General features: G+C 39.3%; 2 protein-coding genes across 2 annotated transcripts in view; both read left to right on the plus strand.

Moving 5' to 3' along the window:
• The window catches only part of LOC122971137 (microfibril-associated glycoprotein 4-like), a 750,976-nt gene that overhangs the window by 385,311 nt on the left and 342,330 nt on the right, over nt 1-23,335 (plus strand). The gene's annotated exons all lie outside the window — the stretch shown is intronic.
• On the plus strand, nt 104-13,271 carry LOC122971762 (scavenger receptor cysteine-rich type 1 protein M130-like). The gene is made up of 8 exons (XM_044338502.1): nt 104-161; nt 3,010-3,159; nt 3,957-4,076; nt 7,263-7,427; nt 7,914-8,066; nt 9,532-9,654; nt 12,353-12,658; nt 12,753-13,271. The coding sequence occupies exons 1-8, from the start codon at nt 104-106 to the stop codon at nt 13,097-13,099; spliced, it is 1,422 nt and encodes a 473-aa protein (XP_044194437.1). The 3' UTR covers nt 13,100-13,271.

Raw genomic sequence — 23,335 nt, forward strand, 5'->3', positions numbered from 1 at the left:
ATCAGTTAGTTTGTTTCCGGGCTGATGAGGTGATAAAAGAGGAAACAGAACATGTTATTAGCAGAGGAGAGCTGAGGAGTCTGTCAGACAGAGACAGAGACAGATGGTCTACCTGGTCATGGATCACCTGCTGATGGTGTTGGTGTTGCTGTGGAGCTCAGGTAGGACTCTGCTTTAATGATGGATGTGTGAAAGGTTCAAAACTCCTCTGTAAAAATACTGAATTTAAGTCAAAATCCTGCATTCAAAACTTCACTGAAGGTAAACTTTATCAGTAAAAAGTAGTGAAGTATCTTCAGTTCAGTCCTGATAGTTTCACATCGCTTCTTTTCACAGAGTTTAATGACTGATGTGATTACATGTAAGTTGTAATGAGTAGAATTGTGACAATTCAACAAAAATGCATCCAGTCATCCAATTAAAAGTAGTTTGTTTCACTGAGTTTCTGGAAAAGCTGAGATCTAGAGATACAAGGTTTTTGCCTGACAACAGTGTTAAGTTTTGAATGTAAAATCTGTAAAGTAAGACGTAACTGCAGCCGTCAGATACTGTGATGATGTAATGATTTACGTTATGGGGACTTGAGGTGTGTCCCCAAAAGGGACAAATACAAGTACTCACACAGACACACACACACACACACACACACACACACACACACACACATTCCTATGTTACCAACAGGGGACTACTGGTCATTTTGTAGAAAAAAAGAGAAACGGAGACTTTAAATAGTACAGTAGTCATGTGATGTCATCACACAGGATTTCTGGTTATTGAAGTCATTCTTAGCTGCTGTGTTACATTAACACAGTCTGTTGCACTAAAACAATTCTGGCTTATTTTCATAGTTTTGTCCATTATTTCTATCAGTAATAACAACATTGTACTCAACAAGTTAATATCTGAAATCTGTAATGATGGATGTGTGAAAGGTTCAAAACTCCTTTGTAAAAATACTGAATTTAAGTCAAAATCCTGCATTCAAAACTTCACTGAAGGTAAACTTTATCAGTAAAAAGTAGTGAAGTATCTTCAGTTCAGTCCTGATAGTTTCACATCACTTCTTTTCACAGAGTTTAATGACTGATGTGTTTACATGTAAGTTGTAACAAGTTGAACTGTGATGACAAAAATGCATCCAGTCATCCAATTAAAAATAGTTTGTTTCTGGAGAGTCTGACATTTGGAGATACAAGGTTTTCAGCAGTGATATGTTTTGAATGTAAAATCTGTAAAGCAAGAAGTAACTGCGGTGACATCACTAAAAAGATGTCTGATAGGTCAGAAATATGAGCAGTCAGACGATCAGAAGGGAAACAAACCAACATGTTAGACAAAGTTTTAATGAACCGTAGTTTTCCATTAAATCTGTATGAAGCGTCTGTTGAGCTTGTGTTCATGTGTTCATCTCATCTGCTGCTCTTCAAAGAAGAAGCAGAAAGTAGAAGCAGTGAGGTCAAGAACAAAGGTTTTAAAGTTTCAGACTGACCAGGCACAGAGAGATGATTGTTTTTCCTTCAATTTTTATGTTTTCATGAGGATTATTTTCACCCCAGAATAACTGATAGTATCTCATACTGCAGTCTACCTTTACACAATCTGCAGGAATGTGAGGAAAACATGTAATATCTACAAAAACCTGTTTCTACTCTTTTTGTTTGGGAAAAATAAATAAACTTTATTGTATTTATAGTTCATATTATATTGACTCTGTTTGTGTCTGTTCATGAACCATTTGTGATTTTAAGTTGAAACCTGTTTAATTAATTTACATTTTAATGCATTAATATATTTAACTTAAAAAAACACAAAATCTTATGAATTCCACTTGAGTCAAAAACTGAGATGGGAGCTACTGCTACTCAGCTAAACTAAGCTAATCTGAGCTAAAATAAGATAAATTAAGATAATCTAGTTTCAGCAGGACATTAGCTGTTTTGTTTTTCTCCATGGTTGAATTTAGCTAATTAGCTATTAATGTGGGATAACAAACTTATTTACTAAGATGTAGGTTAAAATTCATTTTCTCGGGTGAGGGGAGAAAGTAATTACATTTAACTTTAGCTGATTAACTAATTCAGACCAGAGCAAACCAACTATAGGTTTGAAAACAGGATTACTTTAGATGTCCAGCTGACTGTTTCTCTCTTCCAGGTTTCCAAGCCAGAGAGCAAATACTTTAGTCTGACTTGGTTTTTAGCTCCATTTTCTAGTTGCTGAAAATTCAACATGTTATTTTCACACACAAATTATAATTGTCTGTAGCATATTTGGTAAAACAACTGTAAAAGTCAGATTCTGGTCCACATATGTTGTTTGTGGCTTTGCAGGTTAGTGGTAAACTGGTCACATGATTCCTGAGTGAGTTCAATAATCTGTGTGTTTTCAGTGAGATGAGCTCTGAGCTGCTGGAAATCTTTACAGTGTAAATTTAATTTTCTGATTTTCTCTGCAGGACTCCAGGCTGAAGATAAACACCAACCAACAGGTAAAAAGAGAGAATATATCATCTGGTCTGGGAACGCCTCTGATCCCCCAGGAGGAGTTGGAGGACGTTACCCGCACCTCCATCAGGACAATGAATCCACTTTGGTTTATGACCAAATACACTCAAAGCTAATAACTAATAAAATATGCTAATGTTAACATTGAAAAGTGAAAATCCAGATTTTGGACACTCACTAATCATCACAATGATACATTATCCCTGTCAGCTGTGGAATATAATATTTGTGTCTATAAAATGCAATGCATGGCATTGTGGGATTGTTTGCAGGAAGTAGTGTTCATGACATGAACACGACTTTTCTGTTCTATTGTGGAACATTTGAGGCTCTAAATGTTGGATAAATTTACACACAGAATTTGAACACTGAAATAAAATGGAGGAGGGTAAATAGAGTGAACTTTGTAGTAAATAAGGAGTGATTTCAGACACAGTCTTAGTCTTGCTTCTATATCTGGTCTCTTGTGTATTGTATCCCACAATCCTCTGTTTTCTTCCAGGTTCTCAGTGTGAAAGCACAGCCAAGGCTGACATCGTGCTGTTAGTCTGTGAATCCATCAGCATCAGCCCTGAAGAATATAAAACCTTTAGGTCCTTTCTAAATCAAACAGTCAGCAACTTCAACATCGGCCCTGACAAAGTCCAGATCGGTAATATTTTTACTACTACAACTACTAACACTACTGCTCCTGGTACTATTACTACTTCTGCTTGTGTATAAAGTACTCAAAATACTAAAATCTTTATAGCACAATGTGAAAATATTCAAATACAGGCACAGGTCCCAAATTCAAAATTAGCAAAAAAGCAGCAAAATGACACATGATAACAAGAGTATTTGAGATAGCAGTTATAGCAAAATAACTGCTATCTGCATACAGCCTCTGTTACTACTGAGTCTTTGAACAAAACATTCTAGCTAGGAGGGATGCACAACGTTGTCATGTTGGGTCATCCACATCATCACTGCCTCGCTCCAACTCCTCCAACAATGGTGTCAATGTCCATTTCCTCCAGGAAGTAGCCATATACTTGCACTCTAAAGTCCAACACTAACAAAAGCCCTCACCTTCTCCCACCTACTCTTCTTTTACACGTTACTAGACTAGATGTCAGCGATAAAAATGGAGGAATTACAACATTAAACTGTATTAAAAACTCACTTGAGTCACTTTAAGCAGTGCAGATGGTGACTGACACGTTTTTACTGTAGGTGTACGCGCACACTGCTGACCGTTCAGTACCATCAACCTGCATTCTAGACTCGACTCAACCTGACTGAAGTCAACAAGATAGTAACAATAATAATACTAATAAACTAATGCATCTGTTCAAGAAGATAAAATATTATTCTGATATTCATTATTATCATTGTTATTCTCATTATCATTGAAAAACAAAAAATGGGTCAGTGTGTCAGTTTTACACATTTCTGTGTTTTCTGCAGGTCTGGTTCAGTACGGTGGCATCCTAGAGAACGAGTGGCAGCTGAACACCCACCAGACCAAACAATCCCTGCTGGAGGCCATAGCCAAGCTGCGACTAACAAAACGATTGTGCGCCATAGGTGATTTAACAGCACACTGTCTGATCCACACCAGCTTTACACTGTGAGGGACTGAGGCAGAGACTCTGATTAGATCCAAATATATTTACTTTCTGTATTTAGGTCAGTGATCCGTATTTTTATACAAAATTTTAACTTGAAGTATTTATAATATAGAATATATTGAATATATGGAGCAATTTGTAAATGAAATTCAGTCCCTTGACAGATCAGGAAAACTGTGTCTCTGCTGACAAATAACATCATCAGAACAGACCTCAGATAAAATTAGTGAAAAGTGCTTATGTTATACATTCATGCTCAGTCCAGAAATAGTAGGGTTACAGTAGAAATTAGATGAACAATGATGGTAATTTGTATTATTGTTGCTATCATAATATTAATGGAAAATTCTGGTTTATTTGAACCTGATGTATTTCCCATAAATGTGGCCATTGTGGCTCTATGTGTCATGCTAACTTTGTTCTCTCCAGCTACATCACACCGATTCCTAACTGGATGCGATTTGAACGAGCGAACATCAGATTGTGTCAGTTTTTCCCAGTTAAGATGTCCTAACCTGCTCCGTGTGTCATCAAACAGGCTGAGTGACATGTCGCTTGTTTGAAAAACCGCTCGCCCTTTATTTTTGCAAAGTTTCATGCACTTGCTCCACCTCCAACCGATTTTCATTGGTCAAAATCAACACCGACGTCCTTGACATTTCCGTTTCCCCTCCAGTCAGCCGTTAGCATGGATGAAGAGAGACTATTTTACGAGAACTTGCATTACTTGTTCAAGTTTGACTGCGGGATCGTTTGTGTTTATTTGCCCCAAACAGCCAAAATACATTACTGTACATTAGCTGCGCCTAGTGAGCAACGGAAGGCACTGAACATGTCTGAGGGAAAGTTTCTGTGTGTTTGTGTTCAGTTCAGCCTCTGACTGAACTCAGAACTCACCAGGAACTTTGATTCTTTCTGTCATTTCCCTTCAGTCTCTCTCCTTTCCCTCTTTACTCTGTACGCTCTGAAGTACATTCATGACGCGTTGCAATATGCGTGAATTTTTTGCTCAAGTTTGTATCGACTATGTATGTAATCATGCCATGCAAAAAATTTGCTTTGCGTTCTGCACACCATCATAGAGATTCTGGCGATTCACAAAAAGACTTTCAATGCACAAAACAACAATCATCGGGGCAAGCTACTGAGACTCCTACAGCTTTACAAATAAACATGATTTTTACTTGAATCACTTCAAAAGTTTGTTTCTGAATCTGAAAGAAAGTGAACACAGAAACCAGCTGCCTGCAGCAGCATTATTTCTAACTGCATAGAGATCTAAATCCAGGGTAACCTGCCAGCTAGCCTAACAACCCACATATTCATCCACACACACCGGTTTGTTTACATATATGAGGCTGACTTTCACCATGGTTAGACTGCAAGGAAACTAAAAAAAACTATGCGCAATGACAGATTATCCCATGGACTAATATGAGGTTGATCAAGAGTCACTTCATTTTGATGGCCAAACGTATTTATTTGAGCTGGAGTACACAGAGAGAAGATAAAACAACTGATGTTATAAGAAAGACTGCCTCCCACTCTACTTTTGGAGACTCTAGGAACCACCAGTAAGCCTGCATTCTAGGAGCGCAGCGTTCTATTGGGATAATACGGTACTATGAGCTCTTTAAGATATGAGGATGTCTGACCATTAAGAGCTTTGTAGGTTAGGAGAAGGATTTTAAATTCAGTTCTGGATTTTCCAGGGAGCCAGTGCAGCAAAGCTAAAATGGGAGAAATGTGTTTTTTTTTCTAGTTTTAGTCAGAACACATGCAGCTGCATTCTGGACCAGCTGGAGAGTCTTTAGAGACTTGTTAGGGCAGCCTGATAATAAGGAATTTCAATAATCCAGCCTAGAAGTAACAAATGTGTGGACTATTTTTTCTGCATCTTTTTGTGACAGGATGTGCCGGATTTTTGCAATATTACGTAAGTGAAAAAAGGCAGTCCTTTTAATCATCCTTTTTTATCATACTTTTATTTATTACTTTGGTTTTAAACGTATCTGTACTTTTATAAAACTTGTCTATCAGCCCAGTCTCTTCAATCTATGTACAAATAACACAATTTTACACTTTCAAATTGTGTGCAATACATACTTCAAAGTCCAATTTTGCATGGAGGTGATTTTTAATATTTTATTTTTTTAAAATATTTTTTAATAAATATGTGTTAAAATGAACAGATCAGTCTATGTTAAATTGTGTTTTATTTTATAAAGCGTACTCCCCAGAACTTTCCAAGTCCTCAACACACCTACCAGACTGTATTGTGACAAAATAATCTCAAGTCAAAACTTCACTAACACTTTTCTCTCACAAAAAAAATCACCTCATTGACAGAGAGATGCACTAAATTATGTTATTCAGTCTGTAATGTAGCTATAATAAAAATCCAAAGTGTTATGTTGCTTAATTAAATGAAACACAGCGTCATATAGACTGATCTGTGCATTTCAATACATTTATATTTATGTAAATGTGGTGATATCTGTACATATAGAGCCCCACAGGCAGTGCTGTTGTTCTGTTCAGTAAAAACATGAAGCTTCACTTTATATTCAGACAAACTAATGCGGCAGCTACAATTGTTAGATTTCATCTGTAAGACCATCATTAATCTTCCAAAAGGAATTACATCATATATCAAAACATTAGAGTCAAAATCACCAAAAATCAAAATCACCAAAAAGCTGCACAGATCAGTTCATTGGATCATATTCTCCCCAGTATGACGACACAAGACGCAAGATGGCCGGCAGATGTCACAGCAGATTTACAAACAGATGTTATTTGGATATACTGACCACATATTGGGAATGTACATGGTTACTTTCTCATCTGACAAAATATTAAATCTTAATAAAATGACATTTTAACAGTCCTAGAGTGAAAATTACAACAGTATGGCTCAATATCAAAGAAAAGCACAAACAGTGGCTTTGTAGAAGAACACTGCTGCTTTAACTTTTCTATCAAAGCACAAGACATTGTTGAATTGAGTTGTTGAAGCGCTCCAACTGTCAGTCACCTAACAGTTTATGAGCAAAGTGAATGGGACATTTATGTCTGGAAGAAGGGACACACAAAATAAAGTCTCTGTACCTTTTAATGTCTCTTTATTTCTGTCACACAGGAAGAGCTCTGAACTACATCCTCCGCAACAGCTTTAAGAGCGAAGTGGGAATGCGTGCAGACTCCCAAAAAATTGTTATCCTGATTACTGATGAAGAGTCCCCGGAATATATATACCCTGATTCACGGGACCTGAGAGACCCTAGCATTGAGGTCTACACTATTGGTGATTGACTTTCTCTCTGCAACTCTGAAACTATTATTACAATACTATTATTTTACCATGAAAGAATAACGTGACATTAACATGAATTAAACATGATATTTTGCTGCAATGAAAACGATAGTTAGAAAGACTCTTAAGATATGTGTATGACTACATTTATAGTTTATATCATTTAATGTCTTACATCATTAAATCAAGTCTTTTAATAGTGGGCTGAAAGTAATTAAACCAATTTGTTGCTCATAAAGAGGAAAGTCAAGCTAAAAATGTGGTATGCTTTGGTAGTGATATAAAGTACGTATGATTTCTATTTAATTCTGTTTAATGGGATTAAAATTACACAACCATCAGCATGCTCTGTCAATTGAGGTTTAAGGAGCAGGAAGCAACAGGAAACAATAATTTTATTACTTTGCCAATCAAATTGTTTTCTTTTCCCCTATTTCAAGTTTTTAAGTCAGTTTTAACACTACATTTTTCTCTTAGGTGTAAAGAATGCAAAAGAGGCTCAGCTGAGGGCCGTCGCCTCAGATCCTGAAGAAATTCACATGTTCAGTGTCAGCGACTACTTGTTCCTCCTGGACATCACTGACAACCTCACCATCAGCCTCTGTAACAGTGTCAACAACTACAAATTAGGTAGGCAAAGAGTCGGTTATCATCAAACAGTGATTTTCTGAAGAGTTTATTACCGTCACACAGACACAAAGCATTAGCAGGATGGCTCAGATATTCACACTACAAGAGAAAGCAGGAGTAGTAGTAGTTTTGAGTTACAATATACTGTATGTATATGGTATTTAATCATTCACATTAACACAGTGTAAACAGACCAGTTTGCTGCTCTCTGTCAGCTCAGTGTCAACATGATGATCAGATGTACTGACTTCAGACTAGTGATCAGTTTCTTTAGGAATTTATCAATACAACTACTTTTATCAATATCCCTTATCAGTCTCATTCTTTATTGATAATCTTATCAGTTCTTTTCATTACAAAAGAGTTATTACTACTTTTAAATTATTATTTTAAGAAAATCATGAATCCAGATTATAATGGATTTATTATTTTTAATTTAAAAATATAGAGTTTGATCAGCAGCAACAGCAATGTTTACAACAGTGTCACAATATGAACTCAACAATATCTCCCTGGAAACAAGCAGAACCCAAAACCAGATTTTACCATCCAATAATCTCCTTGTTTTGGTACCGATAAAAGACCTTAAAGATACCTCAAGCATCGCTACCTCAGACCAGCGTTAACAATTACAGTTCACTGTACTGTGAGCTGAGGTCTGATAGCATGAGCTGCTACTGCTGAAAGCAATAATCTGACAGAGGAAAACAGGAGGAGTCTAATTCAGATTAGCTGTAGCTTCATCCATTATTCTACTGTGAACAGAGTTATGAGGGTGTGACTTTATAACAGAGAGACGCCTCCTTTTAAAGTTGTACATCTTTATTTCTGGTATCATGCATTGCTGTCCACCACAGTGTCGTTCTTCATGTTACCACTAGACGGAGCCTGATCAAGACATGTTCAAATCCTACAAATAGCTTGAAATATTTTCTATAAATAAAGACTTGAGTCAGGTATGAATGTGCTCTCTCTCTTTATCAGTTCATACTTAAAATTCAGAAAAATCTCTATTGGTATGAATGTTGCAGGTAAATATTCCCAAAACTAATGATGGTTCTCTCTCTCCAGACTCTGTCAGGCTGGTGAATGGGACTAGTCTGTGTTCAGGCAGACTGGAGGTGAAGTCTGAGCAGTCGTGGTCTTCAGTGTGTGAAGCTGACTTTGACCAGCAGGATGCAGAGGTGGTCTGTAGGGAGCTCAGCTGTGGGGCTCCTTCAGTCCTCCAGGGGGCGCTCTATGGAGAAGTGGAGGCTCCGATGTGGACCGAAGAGTTCCAGTGTGGAGGCAATGAGTCTGCTCTCCTGGACTGTGGAAGATCAGACTCAGCTAGAAGCACCTGCTCACCTGGCAAAGCTGTTGGACTCACCTGCTCAGGTAGAAGAGGAGCTGCAGCTTTGATTTGGTTTCATTTCTGTTCTAATAAAACTCACTTTATTCTTTTACTGATGACTCTCTTGTTTCTGTTCAGAACATGTCAGATTGGTGGGAGGAGCCAGTCGCTGTGCAGGTACACTGGAGGTGAAAAAGGGAGGGTGGAGACCAGTGAAGTACTCTGACTGGACCCTGAAGGAAGCAGCTTCAGTTTGTAGAGAACTGGACTGTGGCTTTGCTGTTTCAACAGGAAGCAGAACTGAGACCTCACGGACACTTGTATGGAGGATCACATCTGACTGTGTTCAGTCTGCATATGCAATGAGGGAATGTGCATCATCAGATTACTCTTACTCCACCATGAAGCTCACCTGCTCAGGTAAGTCCATCAGTGACATCATCTATGACAGTAATATTTTCCTTCCTCTATCACAGTGATAGTCAGTGGTTTCCATTGGACTGAACTGTAAACTTATCCAGGATGACGGCATCCTAAAGGGTAGAGAAGTTAGCTTGTTCCTGGAGGCTCATTGCTTCAAACTGAGACAATCTGCAGCTTTAAGCAACCTGCTGTGGTTCACTCACACACCCTGCAGCTCTCCTGAGCAGCTCAGTCACATCCACCTCATAAGCAACAGCTACGTTACAAATTAAAACAAGTTAGCATGTCAGAGAGCCTGTTGTTTGTAGTCCGCCTGTTCTACAGAGGTAGAATCATCCACATCTCCATTTCCCTCCCGGTTAACTTGCCCATCAAACAGCCTAAATCACAGACCATCCAACTCCTGGAGCAGACTTCACTATTCTGTCAGGTCAGAGTCATTCTTCTTGTGTCATATAGTCACAACGAGGTGACCCTCTTGCTCTGCGGGGAGAACTCCAACACAGCAACAGTCAGCGGGGGGCTCGTGAGTATCCCCACACTCGTCCCACACCTCTAACCCTGAGCAACTCCAGAAAAGAAGAGTCCAGCTCCTCTCCAGGAGTTTGGTTCCAGAGCCGGTGCTGTGTGTAGAGATGAGCCCAACTAAATCCAGTTGGTACCCTTCCTCCTGCTGTACCAGCTCTGGCTCCTTCCCCACCAGAGAGGTGATGTTACACAACCCTAGAACCAGTTTACGGTGCCAGAGGTGTGGAAATGCTGACTTTGAAAATGAGGCAAAGTGCAGAGTGTGAGGCAGAAACAGATTAAGATCACTAATATAGAATAAATATGAGTATGATACAAATCAAATATGTAGTGTTTGGACCACAACCTCACAAAACTATCTTTGTAAAAGGGGAGGTATTATGCTTTTCCTTATTTTCAGACATATATATAATGTCACAATGTCGGATGTTCATGTTAAAAGTGGCTGACGTGTCAAATAACGAGATAAACATATGTTTCCAATGGTTTTTTCTACTTTCAGCCCGAAATGACGTCAGTTTGTGACAGATTTCTTTTTATGGACATCTGCTTCATGCACAGTGCGGGAGTTCGCTGCTCAGTTCTGAGAGTAGTTACACCAATCCATGACTCCACTACACAGCACAGCAAAATAAAATAAGTAGTTTACCTGTTGGAGGTGTGCTGGTTGTCTGCAGCTCTGCATCAAACATCATCACTGTGGCTGTTTCTGCTTGGACTCTTCCTCCCTGCATTATTTCTAACTGATCCGCTGAACAAATAGCTCCAAATAGCCCCATATGTTGTTGTTTCGACTGGTTGTTAGTGCCACTAACGAATCTCTGCTAATTCAGTGAGGAACACATTTTTACTTCTTGTAAATTCTTCACAATAAAAGTCCCGTTAGTTAGTCATTGAAATGCTTTTAATTTGAAGCAGTAGAGCAGGAAATGTTTGGTTTGCATTCACGGTAAAATTACACAACTCTGATATGTAAAGCTGGCCAATCAGAACAGAGTGGGCACATCGGGAGGGGGGCCTTAAAGAGACAGGAGCTAAAACAAAGAAACTGTGTGTATTGAGGGGCTGCATAAAGGGCCAGTATAAGATAAATAAGGAGTTTTTTGAACTTTGAATCATGCATAAAAAACTCTATTGGAGTCCAAAAATAAAAATTTAGAGCTGAAATGAGCATAATAGGTCCTCTTTAAAGTCAATATGTCTGTAGGTTATGTTACATTAAAAGGAGCTACAATTTAAGATAAGTTAACTTACAGCACAATAGTGAGCTAAAGCTAATGCCATGTTAACATTTTTGAGTTGCCAATTCTGGGGATCATACAGATTAATACATTAGATGTTGAAGAGGTTATTTTAGCTGGTTCTGTGAAGCCATCAGTGTGAAGTCTGTAGTCAGTCTAGCTCTCCTAGCTAGCAGCTTTATAGATGTTTGCTATCATGTGATTGACTGAACAGTCTAGCCAATTAGATTTGCTGTGGTGGTTCCAAGGAAGCTGATTGGTCAGAATTTGAATTTCTTGCTCTTTCCTCCTTGCAAACTTCAGTGTACAAAACCATTTTACCAAACATTACCACACAGTAAACCTGTCAAAATTCTGTGAGAGTTTTCTTCCCTCACAGTGTGTGAAAGTGAGCTTGCAAACCTGCAACTGGATGCTCAGACTGAAAACACAAAGTTTGCAGGCAGAAACCTCAAAGTTTATAAAACTAAGATAAAAGGTACAAAACCCTGTTCTAAAGCACACCTTTTTACATGATATAATATTCCATAATCTCTGTGGGTGGTGGGTCCACAGAGCAGCACCATGTTGCTTCTTCAGGCTGTGCCTGACCAGGCCTCACGGGCCAAGGTCTAGCCACCAGACACTCCCCAGCTGGGCTCCAGGAGGGGACCTCCTAAAATATATTATATTTCTGTTTGTAATGACATGTATTATATTTGTTATAGTATATAAGTTGGTAAATAAAGATGAGTATTAAATATTAAATCCTCTCTCTCCAGACTCTGTCAGGCTGGTGAATGGGACTAGTCTGTGTTCAGGCAGACTGGAGGTGAAGTCTGAGCAGTCGTGGTCCTCAGTGTGTGAAGCTGACTTTGACCAGCAGGATGCAGAGGTGGTCTGTAGGGAGCTCGGCTGTGGGGCTCCTTCAGTCCTCCAGGGGGCGCTCTATGGAGAAGTGGAGGCTCCGATGTGGACCAAAGAGTTCCAGTGTGGAGGCCATGAGTCTGCTCTCCTGGACTGTGGAAGATCAGACTCAGCTAGAAGCACCTGCTCACCTGGCAAAGCTGTTGGACTCACCTGCTCAGGTAGAAGAGGAGCTGCAGCTTTGATTTGGCTTCATTTCTGTTCTAATGAAACTCACTTTATTCTTTTACTGATGACTCTCTTGTTTCTCTTCAGAGCCTGTCAGGTTGGTGGGAGGAGCCAGTCGCTGTGCAGGTACACTGGAGGTGAAACAGGGAGAGTGGAGACCAGTGGCTTTTTCTTTCTCGATGGTGGCCCCTCACTGGACCCTGAAGGAAGCAGCAGTAATCTGTAGAGATCTAGACTGTGGCTCAGCTGTTTCAATAGCAGGCAGAAATGAGCCCCCTCCCATATTTGTATGGAAGATCACATCTGACTGTGTTCAGTCTGGGTCTACACTGAGGGACTGTGCATTATTAAGTTACACTTCCTCCATCGTGGAGCTCACCTGCTCAGGTACGTCCATCAGTGACAGTAATATCTTCCTTCCTCTGTCACAATGATAGTTGGTAGTTTTCATTGGACTGAACTGTAAACTTATCCAGGATGACGGCGTTAGCTTGTTCCTCGAGGCTGAAGCTGAAAACCACATTGAGCTTCACACTTCAGTGATTTTAGGAGATTTAATGTCACTAAAGTTTCTGTTTGATGGGAGCTGTTGTACTCATGATGTCATGTGATCTAATGTGATGACTGAATGTGTCTCGTCAGATCCAACAGTTCATATCATCAGACTGGTCGTCCTGCCGGTAACTCTGCTGTTGGTCGTCACTGTCGTCTTTTTCATCCTCAAGGATGAACACATGTTTGTTGTTTAGAGGACTGGTTGAAATGAAGCACTCAGCCTGTTTATATTGAACTGAAGAGAGGAGTGATGCAGTAACTTATATCTGTGTTGTCATGTCTCTCCAGGCCAGCAGGGGGCAGAAGTCAGGCCCACAGGAGAACATTGAGCTGGATTCTTATAACCTTGGTGTTTCCAGAGCTGAAGGAGAGCCGGCTGAGAGGAAGGAGCCCAGGGAGCAGAGTAGGACCTCCAAGGAGCCACAAACCACTGAAGAAGAAAATCATCTTTGGTTTCATCTCTCCTCTCAGTCTCAGCCAGGTTTTTGCAGCCCAGTACGGCAAGGAACCAGCACCAACGCTGAGTGCCACAACAGGAAGTAGTGAGACCTTTATTAAGACATAATTATCTGTATATAGTTATATTTTGATGAGTTTATATCTTTTCACTTATCACTGTATTTTATATACTATATACTACTTATTCAGCTGAAATGTGTTATTGCTTTTTATCTAAATATTTGCTTTTTGAGTTGAAGAAACTGAATAAAAGAAAAAGTTATTGAGTGAAATCAAATGTTTTATCTTTGTTTTGCTGTTTAAGAAAAAAAATCTGATGTTTGACAGAATTTAAAGCACATTTGTTTCTGCTGAATGTTCACTCATTTATTGTATGTGACAGTTTCATGCAAATAAATCAGTTTCTAATGTATCAATAACACTTTTACACTTTGCTGGTTTGATTTTGAAGGTAAGACCACAAAAGAAATTAGAAATTAGCACCTCTCCCTCTTTACACTGAAAATCAAATAATATAATTATTATTTATTTGTGACAATAAATGAAACACAAGACAAAAAGTCACACAAAAGTCACAAAACAATATTCTTAAAATTGCACCCATAAGGACACAATCTAGTAAAGACCTACAGCGAACACAAAGAAACAATTTGACAAGGCTGGAAATCCGAGAACAAATACAATCTGCAGTGATGTAGAATCAGATCAGCTGCAGTGTTCAAACATGACAGGGAATGTCAGTTTCTGTGAAGGATGCTCTCTTGTATCCTCACTCAAGCCTCCTCGCTCCTCCAAACAGTGAATGGTAAACGGACTGCACTTAAAAAGCACTTTTCTACTTTAAGAGACAAAGTACTACTTTGCCTGTTTCACCTATTCACACACACACACACACACTTCCACCAATGGTGGAAGAGCTGCCAGACAGGGTCCTGGCCAACTTGGGGTTCAGTGTCTTGCTCATAGTAATTGTTTGAGCCGGGAATCGAACCGCCAACCCTGTGGTTAGTGGACGACCCACTCTACCTCCTGAGTAATAAGGGAATTATGTTAGTGGAGCAGGTGGACCCAAATGCAGGAGACTGTACGCTGAAGAATAACTTCTTTATTTTAGCTCAAGTGCAGGCAAAGAAAAACTGAACTGAACTGTACAGAACTTCTAAATACAGAACAAACAGAGCAAAGGATCCAACAAAACTGAACTGAAAACTAGAACTTAAATACAAACTAGACTAACGAGGGAATGAGGTGCAGGTAGAACTGAAGAACAGGAAAGGAGCTGATTGGCTGGGCAGGGTTAACAAGACTAATGCAGGGCTGGGTGGAAGGTGGAGTGTGAAGGAGAAAGCAGGCTGGGGACGCAGGAGGAAAAACACACAATGAACCAAAAATCCAGAAACAAAATCCTCAATCCTCTTCAATGTGTCACACTATTATTTTAAACTTTCAAACCTACAAGTGAAACCCCCAGAATAAGGAACAACAAAAATCTGACAATCATTTTAGCATGTTAGACATTTACAGAACATCTTCCGTCCAACAAGATTCTCCTTAAACCATCCATGAATATCAACTGGCTAATTGGCTGTTAACTTTAAAATCTTGTAGCCATATTTGCTGGTGATCTAAAAAGTTCATTTCAAGCCCTTGTTGGGATGTAGTAGGAGCAGATTTTGGTTATTAGCAATAATTAATAATTATCAAAGAGTTTGACTCTGCCAGATTTCACAGTTAGGTGTGAGTTGAGCAGAGCATGATGGGAGTTGAAGTTCATTTGGAGTCCTGTTGTTTGATTTGGTGCCTTTCTTTGTTATCAGGCTTTATGACTGTGTCTTATGCACATGGCATATGAGGCCCAACAGCCTGACGATAAAATATAATATAGTTTGCCACTTTTAAATACTAATGATAAATGATTAAATCAACAGGACATGCAAAGTCAATACATACAAAATTATATAAAGCAAAATGACAAATAAAGCTCAGTTACCAGCATTTGAACTTAACAAGACTTCACCACTCATGAATCAAATGCAAAATGATTTACTGAGAAAAGTTGCTTGTGTTTTTCAAGTGTGTTAAACCAGCAGTCAGGTGTCCATAGTAACAGTGAAAGAGGTTTTCCTCGCTGTAATCATTCCTGCTGTTCATACTGGATATTAAAAGATCCTTCAAATGTGCTTTCAATGGAAGTGATGGAGGCCAAAATCCACAGTGTGTCCACACAGTCATTTAAAAGTAGATGTGAAGCTTCTATTCAGCTTCAGCAGTCTGAGTTAGTCATATCAAGTGGATATCTGACACTCAAATATATGTGTCTGAGCTTCTTCCTGGTACTCTGTCAAACTGTCCACTCTGATATTGTCTGTTATGTTGTTCATATTACTCATGAGTGAATTCTTCAAACAACAGGCTCCATGTTTTTATTGCTGCATCGTTCCATCAGATGGAAATAATCTACATTTCTGCTGCTGCATCATTTCAGACACATTTCCCCAAAATTCAGAAGACAGTTTGGGTATTTTTGAAAACTTCAGGAAGACTATGTTTTGTATGTGTATGCTGTGGTGTATTTTCATTAAAAGTCATTGGTGTGCTTAAAGGCAATATTAAGCTATGCAGATTGATTTTATAAGTTTATAAGCAATAAGGGCTAGTGTGATACAATTTGTATTGGTGTAGTTATAATCTCATGAACCATATTTAATCACACTGTACGTATAGAGGCACGGTAGAAGAATCATAATCATACACTGGAGAAATCTGAGTGTGTTTGTATTACAAGTCACTTTGCTTGAGTCTGCATTAAAGTCTTCACCTTTCAAAAAATACTCTCTGGAGGAGATCAAGAAATAAGGGTGTAAAATGACTAGAATAACTTATAAAAAAAATAAAAGGCCAGAAGACAACTTGGCAATAATGGTGTAAAATGATTCCCAATACTTATAAAAAAATTGGATATAACCAGGTAGAATTGAATATGCCAGTACATATCCTCAAACAGCTCAAAACCTTTTTTGAAGAGTTTTGACCAACAACGAGTGACGGAGATAAAAGTAACATAATAATTGGTCAAAAATTAGGGAGGGTGGATGATAAGGTGTGACCTAAGCCGACCCAAGGGCATAAAAACAATGCCCCAAAGAAAAACCTTTGGAGCGATTTGGTTCTTTGTAAAAGTGCTACTTGCTCCCCTTTTTTGCCGGCATTAAAGAACACTTTGCTGCTTGGACCTCTGACTCCCTTTTTATTTTCAAGAGAGAGTTTTTTGCTCTGGTACCTTTTTCTGCAACAATTTGATACAAAAATGCCTGTAGTTGTATTTCTCATTTTATCCTTCCATTCACATCTCTCACACATGTTCACTCATAATTTCCTTGCTGTCAATTGAGCCACATCAGCTGTTCACATATATCCGGTAGTACAGCGACAGCTCCATTATCATCTTGCTGCTGTCTTTTTAAATGTTTCTCTCTCTCTGACTTTAGTGCGTTCATGCTACTGTTATGCGCACCCCTCAACCTCCCCATCACCACCTAGTCTTTGCAGATTCATCAGTTTCAGCATTTCATCAACCTCATCAGACTTATCAGTTTCAGCAGAAGAATCTAAGTGCAAAGAATCTGTTGACCAAGACCATAACATCTGTAATAATAATCGATTACCTTTACTTCATTCATGTCTCTCCTGATTGAACTGAAGGTTTAAACAAAGTCTGGCTGCACAGCATGACCTTGTACTGAGGACGATGATGAAGAAAAGGTCAATATCTCAAAATCTGGTCAAGTCAGTTCAGTGAACTGACCCTGCGGTTAGTGGCTTCAGTTCTTAGAAGCTGCTCATCAGTTAGTTTGTTTCCTGGCTGATGAGATAAAAGAGGAAACAGAACATGTTATTAGCAGAGGAGAGCTGACGAGTCCGTCAGACAGAGACAGAGACAGACGGTCTACCTGGTCATGGATCACCTGCTGATGGTGTTGGTGTTGCTGTGGAGCTCAGGTAGGACTCTGTTTTAATGATGGATGTGTGAAAGGTTCAAAACTCCTTTGTAAAAATACTGAATTTAAGTCAAAATCCTGCATTCAAAACTTCACTGAACATAAACTTTATCAGTAAAAAGTAGTGAAGTATCAGTTCAGTCCTGATAGTTTCACATCGCTTCTTTTCACAGAGTTTAATGACTGATGTGTTTACATGTAAATTGTAATAAGTTGAACTGTGATGACAAAAATGCATCCAGTCATCCAATTAAAACTAGTTTGTTTCTGGAGAATCTGACATTTGGAGATACAAGGTTTTCAGCAGTGATATGTTTTGAATGTAAAATCTGTAAAGCAAGAAGTAACTGCGGTGACATCACTAAAAAGACGTCTGATTGGTCAGAAACACGAGCAGTCAGACGATCAAACAGGAAACAAACCAACATGTTAGTTTTCCTTTAACTCTGTATGAAGCATCTGTTGAGCTTGTGTTCATGTGTTCATCTCATCTGCTGCTCTTCAGAGAAGTAGCAGAAAGTAGAAGCAGTGAGGTCGAGAAAAAAGGTTTTAAAGTTTCAGGCTGACCAGGCAAAGAGAGACGTTAGTTTTTCCTTCATTTTTTGTCTTTTTACAAAGATTATTTTCACCCCAGAATAACTGAGAGTATCTCATACTGTAAATATACATACATACATGTAATATCTACAAAACCTGCTTCTGCTCTCTTTGTTTGGGAAAGATAAACTTTATTGTAATTTTAGATCATTATATATTGACTCTGTTTGTGTCTGTTCATGAATCATTTGTGATATTAAATTAAACATTTAATTAATTTACAATTCTCTTGTTTAGGTGTTTTGTTTTTGTCTCCAGGGTTGGATTCAGCTAATGCCTTATTAATGTGGGATAACAAACTTATTTACTGAGATGTAGGTTAAAATTCATTTTCTCCGGTGAGGGGAGAAAGTAATTACATTTAACTTTAGCTGATTAACTGATTCAGACCAGAGCAAACCAACTATAGGTTTGAAAACAGGATTACTTTAGATGTCCAGCTGACTGTTTCTCTCTTCCAGGTTTCCAAGCCAGAGAGCAAACACTTTAGTCTGACTTGGTTTTTGCTCCATTTTCTAGTTGCTGAAAATTCACACACAAATTCTAATTGTCTGTAGCATATTTGGTAAAACAAATGTAAAAGTCAGATTCTGGTCCACATATGTTGTTTGTGGCTTTGCAGGTTAGTAGTAAACTGGTCACATGATTCCTGAGTGAGTTCAATAATCTGTGTGTTTTCACTGAGATGAGCTCTGAACTGCTGGAAACCTTTACAGTGTTTGTTCAGTTCACAGCTCTGTGCCAATATAAATATTAATTTTCTGATTTTCTCTGCAGGACTCCAGGCTGAAGATAAACACCAACCAACAGGTAAAAAGAGAGAATATATCTCATCTGGTCTGGGAACGCCTCTGATCCCCCAGGAGGAGCTGGAGGACGTTACCCGAAACCTCCATCAGTGGTGCACAATGAATCCAGTTTGGTTTATGACCAAATACCCTCAAAACTAATAACTAATAAAATATGCTAATGTTAGCATTGAAAAGTGAAAATCCAGATTTTGGACTCTCACTTATCATCACATCTTTATGTCATGTCTATAATATCTATAAAATGCAACACATGGCATTGTGGGATTGTTTGCAGGAAGTAGTGTACATGACATGAACACAACTTTTTTGTTCCATTGTGGAACATTTGAGGCTCTAAATGTTGGATAAATTTACACACAGAAATCAGACACTGAAATTAAATGGAGGAGGGTAAATAGAGTGAACTTTGTAGTAAATAGTGAGTGATTTCAGACACAGTCTTAGTCTTGCTTCTATATTTAGTGTTTTGTGTCTTGTATCCCACAATCCTCTGTTTTCCTCCAGGTTCTCAGTGTGAAAGCACAGCCAAGGCTGACATCGTGCTGTTAGTCTGTGAATCCAAGAGCATCACCTCTGAAGACTATGAAAACATTAAGTCCTTTCTAACTCAAACAGTCAGCAACTTCGACATCGGCCCTGACAAAGTCCAGATTGGTAATATTTTTACTACAACAACTATTCACACTACTGATCCTGGTACTATTACTACTACTGCTTGTGTATAAAGTACTTAAAATACTAAAATCTTTACAGCACATTGTGAAACATACACAGGTCCCGTATTATAAATTAGCAAAAGAGCAGCAAAATGGGATATGATAACCAGAGTAGTCAAGGTTACGGCTGATGTGAGGATAAAAGGACCATACCAGTGGTTTTACATGTTTAAGCTAAATTACTGCTGTCTGCATACAGCCTCCATTACTGCCAGTTATTTCCCAAAACATGCAGACATATTTTAACTTTTGTATTAACTTGCAGAATTCTCAAAATGTTCAAAATGAGCAGATGTTCTGACTGAACAAGTCCTCCAACAATGGTGTCAATGTCTATGTCCTCTGGGACAAACACTGACAAAAGCCATCACCTTTTCCTGCATACTCTGCTTTCATATGATACCAGACTAGATGCCAGGGAAAAAACTGGAAGCATTGCAATGTTAAACTGTATTAAAAACTCAGTTGAGCTCTGTGTGACAAAATTTAGCTCACTTTATGCAGTGCACGTGGTGACTGTAATGTTTTCACCGTAGGTGTTAGGTTTGGGTGGTATCAAGGTATTATGGTATACCAGGGAATTTAGAAATCAGGTAGGTATGACTTTAAATAACATCAAAAATATGGACACTCCTCTATCTATTAAACTGATACAGAGATGCTGTATTGAGGTGAGTTATTGTAGTGTACAGCATGCGCCACCAGAGGTCAGTCTCTACTGGTGGAACAGGCAGTTGAGAAAGATGGTGACTGTGAGTGGTAGGGATGACATTACAGGACTTGGAAAATAGTAAAATCCCTCTGCCTTGTTTAGTAGTATTTTGGGTTTAGTTCCTTATTAGCCACTTGATTTTATTCAACTGCCAATCTGCTACCACCACCTGCACATCATCTCCATTCAGCCCATTAATGTGTCAGTATCCGCCGCAGAAACAAATGTCACTGGGTCCTCTAGCAAGAATCTATGGAAGAAGGGCACTTATTTCCTATCTATTCATCACTCATTATTCAGCATTGTAGGCTAGACAATGTCATACATGCTACAATGACTTCTATCACCGGATTCTCAGCTTTTACGCTTTTTTTCTTTTACACAAATAATGTCACAATTACCCTGGTAAACTGTCAGGAAGGTATGAAGGTATGAAAAAGTAGATACCACCCAAGCCTAGTAGGTGTATATGCTCGCTGTTGACTGTACAGTACCATCAACCATACCATAATCATACTAGACTTGACTCAAACTGACTGGACTCAAATGCTGCTGATACTGATACCAGCTATCATACATACTCACTGCTCTCAACACTTCTTGTACATGCTGAACTACTGCCTGTATGCTGAAGAATACCGAAGAGACACTCGGGGGCTTCAGGCTTCACCAGATTCATTCATATACCAGTTAGACAGTAGACTCAGGGGTTATTAACCTGTTAGCCTGTTAGTCCTACTGGACTGAACTGCTGGAATGGTCCTTTAAGTCCTTTAGTCCTTCTATGCAAAGGCAAAACAGTACAGGCATGAGTGTGTGTGAGACATGTGATGTGTGTGGATGAGTGTTGGAGCAATGATGATGACAATGAGATAATAACAGTAATAATTGTAATAAACCAATGCATCTGTTCAAGAACACTCAGTGCAAATTCTTATTCTCATACTCATTATTGTCTTTGTTATTATTATCATTTAGGGTCAGTGTGTCAGTTTCACACATTTCTGTGTGTTTCCTGCAGATATGGTTCAGTACATCTCAGGGATGCAGTGGGAGCTTAACACCTATCAGACAAAACAAACCGTGCTGGAGGCCATAGCCAACCTGCAGGAGACAAGAGAACGCTCCATCTTAGGTGATTTAACAGCACACTGTCACATTATTCTCTATTCTCACATTATTAGAACATACAAACTTATTACGTCATAACAAGAACATTTTCTTGTATACAATTTATCTTGGTATAACGTGAAATTTATATTGTTATAACATGAAATGTTTTGCGTCCTGGGTTCATCTAAGTGTGTAAACTTAGTAGAAAGAAAACAATTAACGGTACGATAGACATTATGGCATGTCCAGCAGCAACTGTCTCCTTTTTATTTGTCTGCAACAACACATGCTCAAAAGCGAAGGTCCATCAACCATTTCCTGTCCCACTACAACTCAGAGGGACACAGTACATCACATCTAGAAGCACATAGTAAAACATAGAACAGTCTGTTACCGACATCTCTCCCTCAACTAGAAATGTCCCCATTTCACAATATACAGAATCAAATCAATGCAATGCAACCAATGTGCATGAAAAAAACAGGGAGGTAATTCCTACTCAATCTCAGTGTACAAGAACAAAAACAATAACAATAATAATACACCTGCACTACACACACACACAAAACAACGCAAAAAACACATAGCATAATCATAAAGAAACTCATGAAAGTTTGGCCTTTCACAACATGGCTAGAACACAGAAAACTAAAAACATGACAAAATCCTGAAGGTGTGAAGGGATTCCCACCACTCATCCCCTGCGAGGCTGTATGGGTCTAAGCCCCAATGAATCCCCACCCAGTCCATTGTCCATCCCTCCAGCCTTAAGCTGATCCCTGACCTGGGAAACCAGGGAACCAGTAAGGCTCCAAGGTAAGAGAGGACATGAAGGAAAGAAGAGAGGCAGGAACGTTCTGTCCAGGCAGTGGCAGAGTGTAGGGTTTCAGTCTGTCATGATGAACAACTAGGGCCCACTCCAGAGAGTTCTGGGGGTTGACAATGCAGTAGATCAATGCAGCTTCACCACCAGAAGCCAGTACCTGATCTACGAGGTCGGAACAGCAACAGCATAGAAATATAAAATTTGCCATTGAAAACAAAACCTGTATTGAAAAAGGAAATGTGCAGTGAAACACTTCACCAGGTGAGCAACCACCAGCCCTGTCCTCTCCCAAATGTTTGGTTCCAGATCCCCCTCAACATCTACAGCAGGCGAGCCAGCACCACCAGACGAAAAAACATTCACTGGCATCTGGGCCTCACTCAGAGGGCAATGGTCATGACATCAGTGAGGGACACATTACAGCATTCAGGGACCAACCCTGACGCAGGAGCACAGTAACATCCCATAACCCTGTCCTAAGTCCAGCAGTGCATGATTCTTGGTAGGAAAGTCCTGGCCAAGCAGAACACTATGGGTGGATTTCCTCAGCTTCTGGAAAGTGTGCTGCCAGCAGGTGGGGTGAAAGCAGAAGGGAGTCAATACAGTTCTTTCTCAAGGGAAAGTTTATGAAGTTAATGATAGAGGCTCCTGAGTCCGCTAATACGGAGAATTCAGTGCCTTCCATCACCTCCTAATGTAAAATGTGGGGCTGTTCCCATGGTCCATACTAGCAGTGACTTCAGAAATGTCATGCTGTAAGGAGCCCTCAGTCGGAGAAGCTGGTGTTTGGGCCTCAACACCAGCTACCGACTGTTTCCCTGGTGGCTGCTGTCATCATCCTGCTGTTATGACAGGAAACACACACCACACTTCCTCAGCTCC

The sequence above is a fragment of the Thunnus albacares genome, chromosome 20 (genome assembly GCF_914725855.1).
Source record: "Thunnus albacares chromosome 20, fThuAlb1.1, whole genome shotgun sequence".
Classification (NCBI taxonomy): Eukaryota; Metazoa; Chordata; class Actinopteri; order Scombriformes; family Scombridae; genus Thunnus; species Thunnus albacares.

Coding starts and splice junctions, on each gene's coding strand:
- LOC122971762 (XM_044338502.1), top strand. CDS start 104: ATGGTCTACCTGGTCATGGATCACCTGCTGATGGTGTTGGTGTTGCTG. Junction 3,160..3,956: donor CCCTGACAAAGTCCAGATCG/GTAATATTTTTA, acceptor TGTTTTCTGCAG/GTCTGGTTCAGTACGGTGGC. Junction 7,428..7,913: donor CATTGAGGTCTACACTATTG/GTGATTGACTTT, acceptor TTTTTCTCTTAG/GTGTAAAGAATGCAAAAGAG.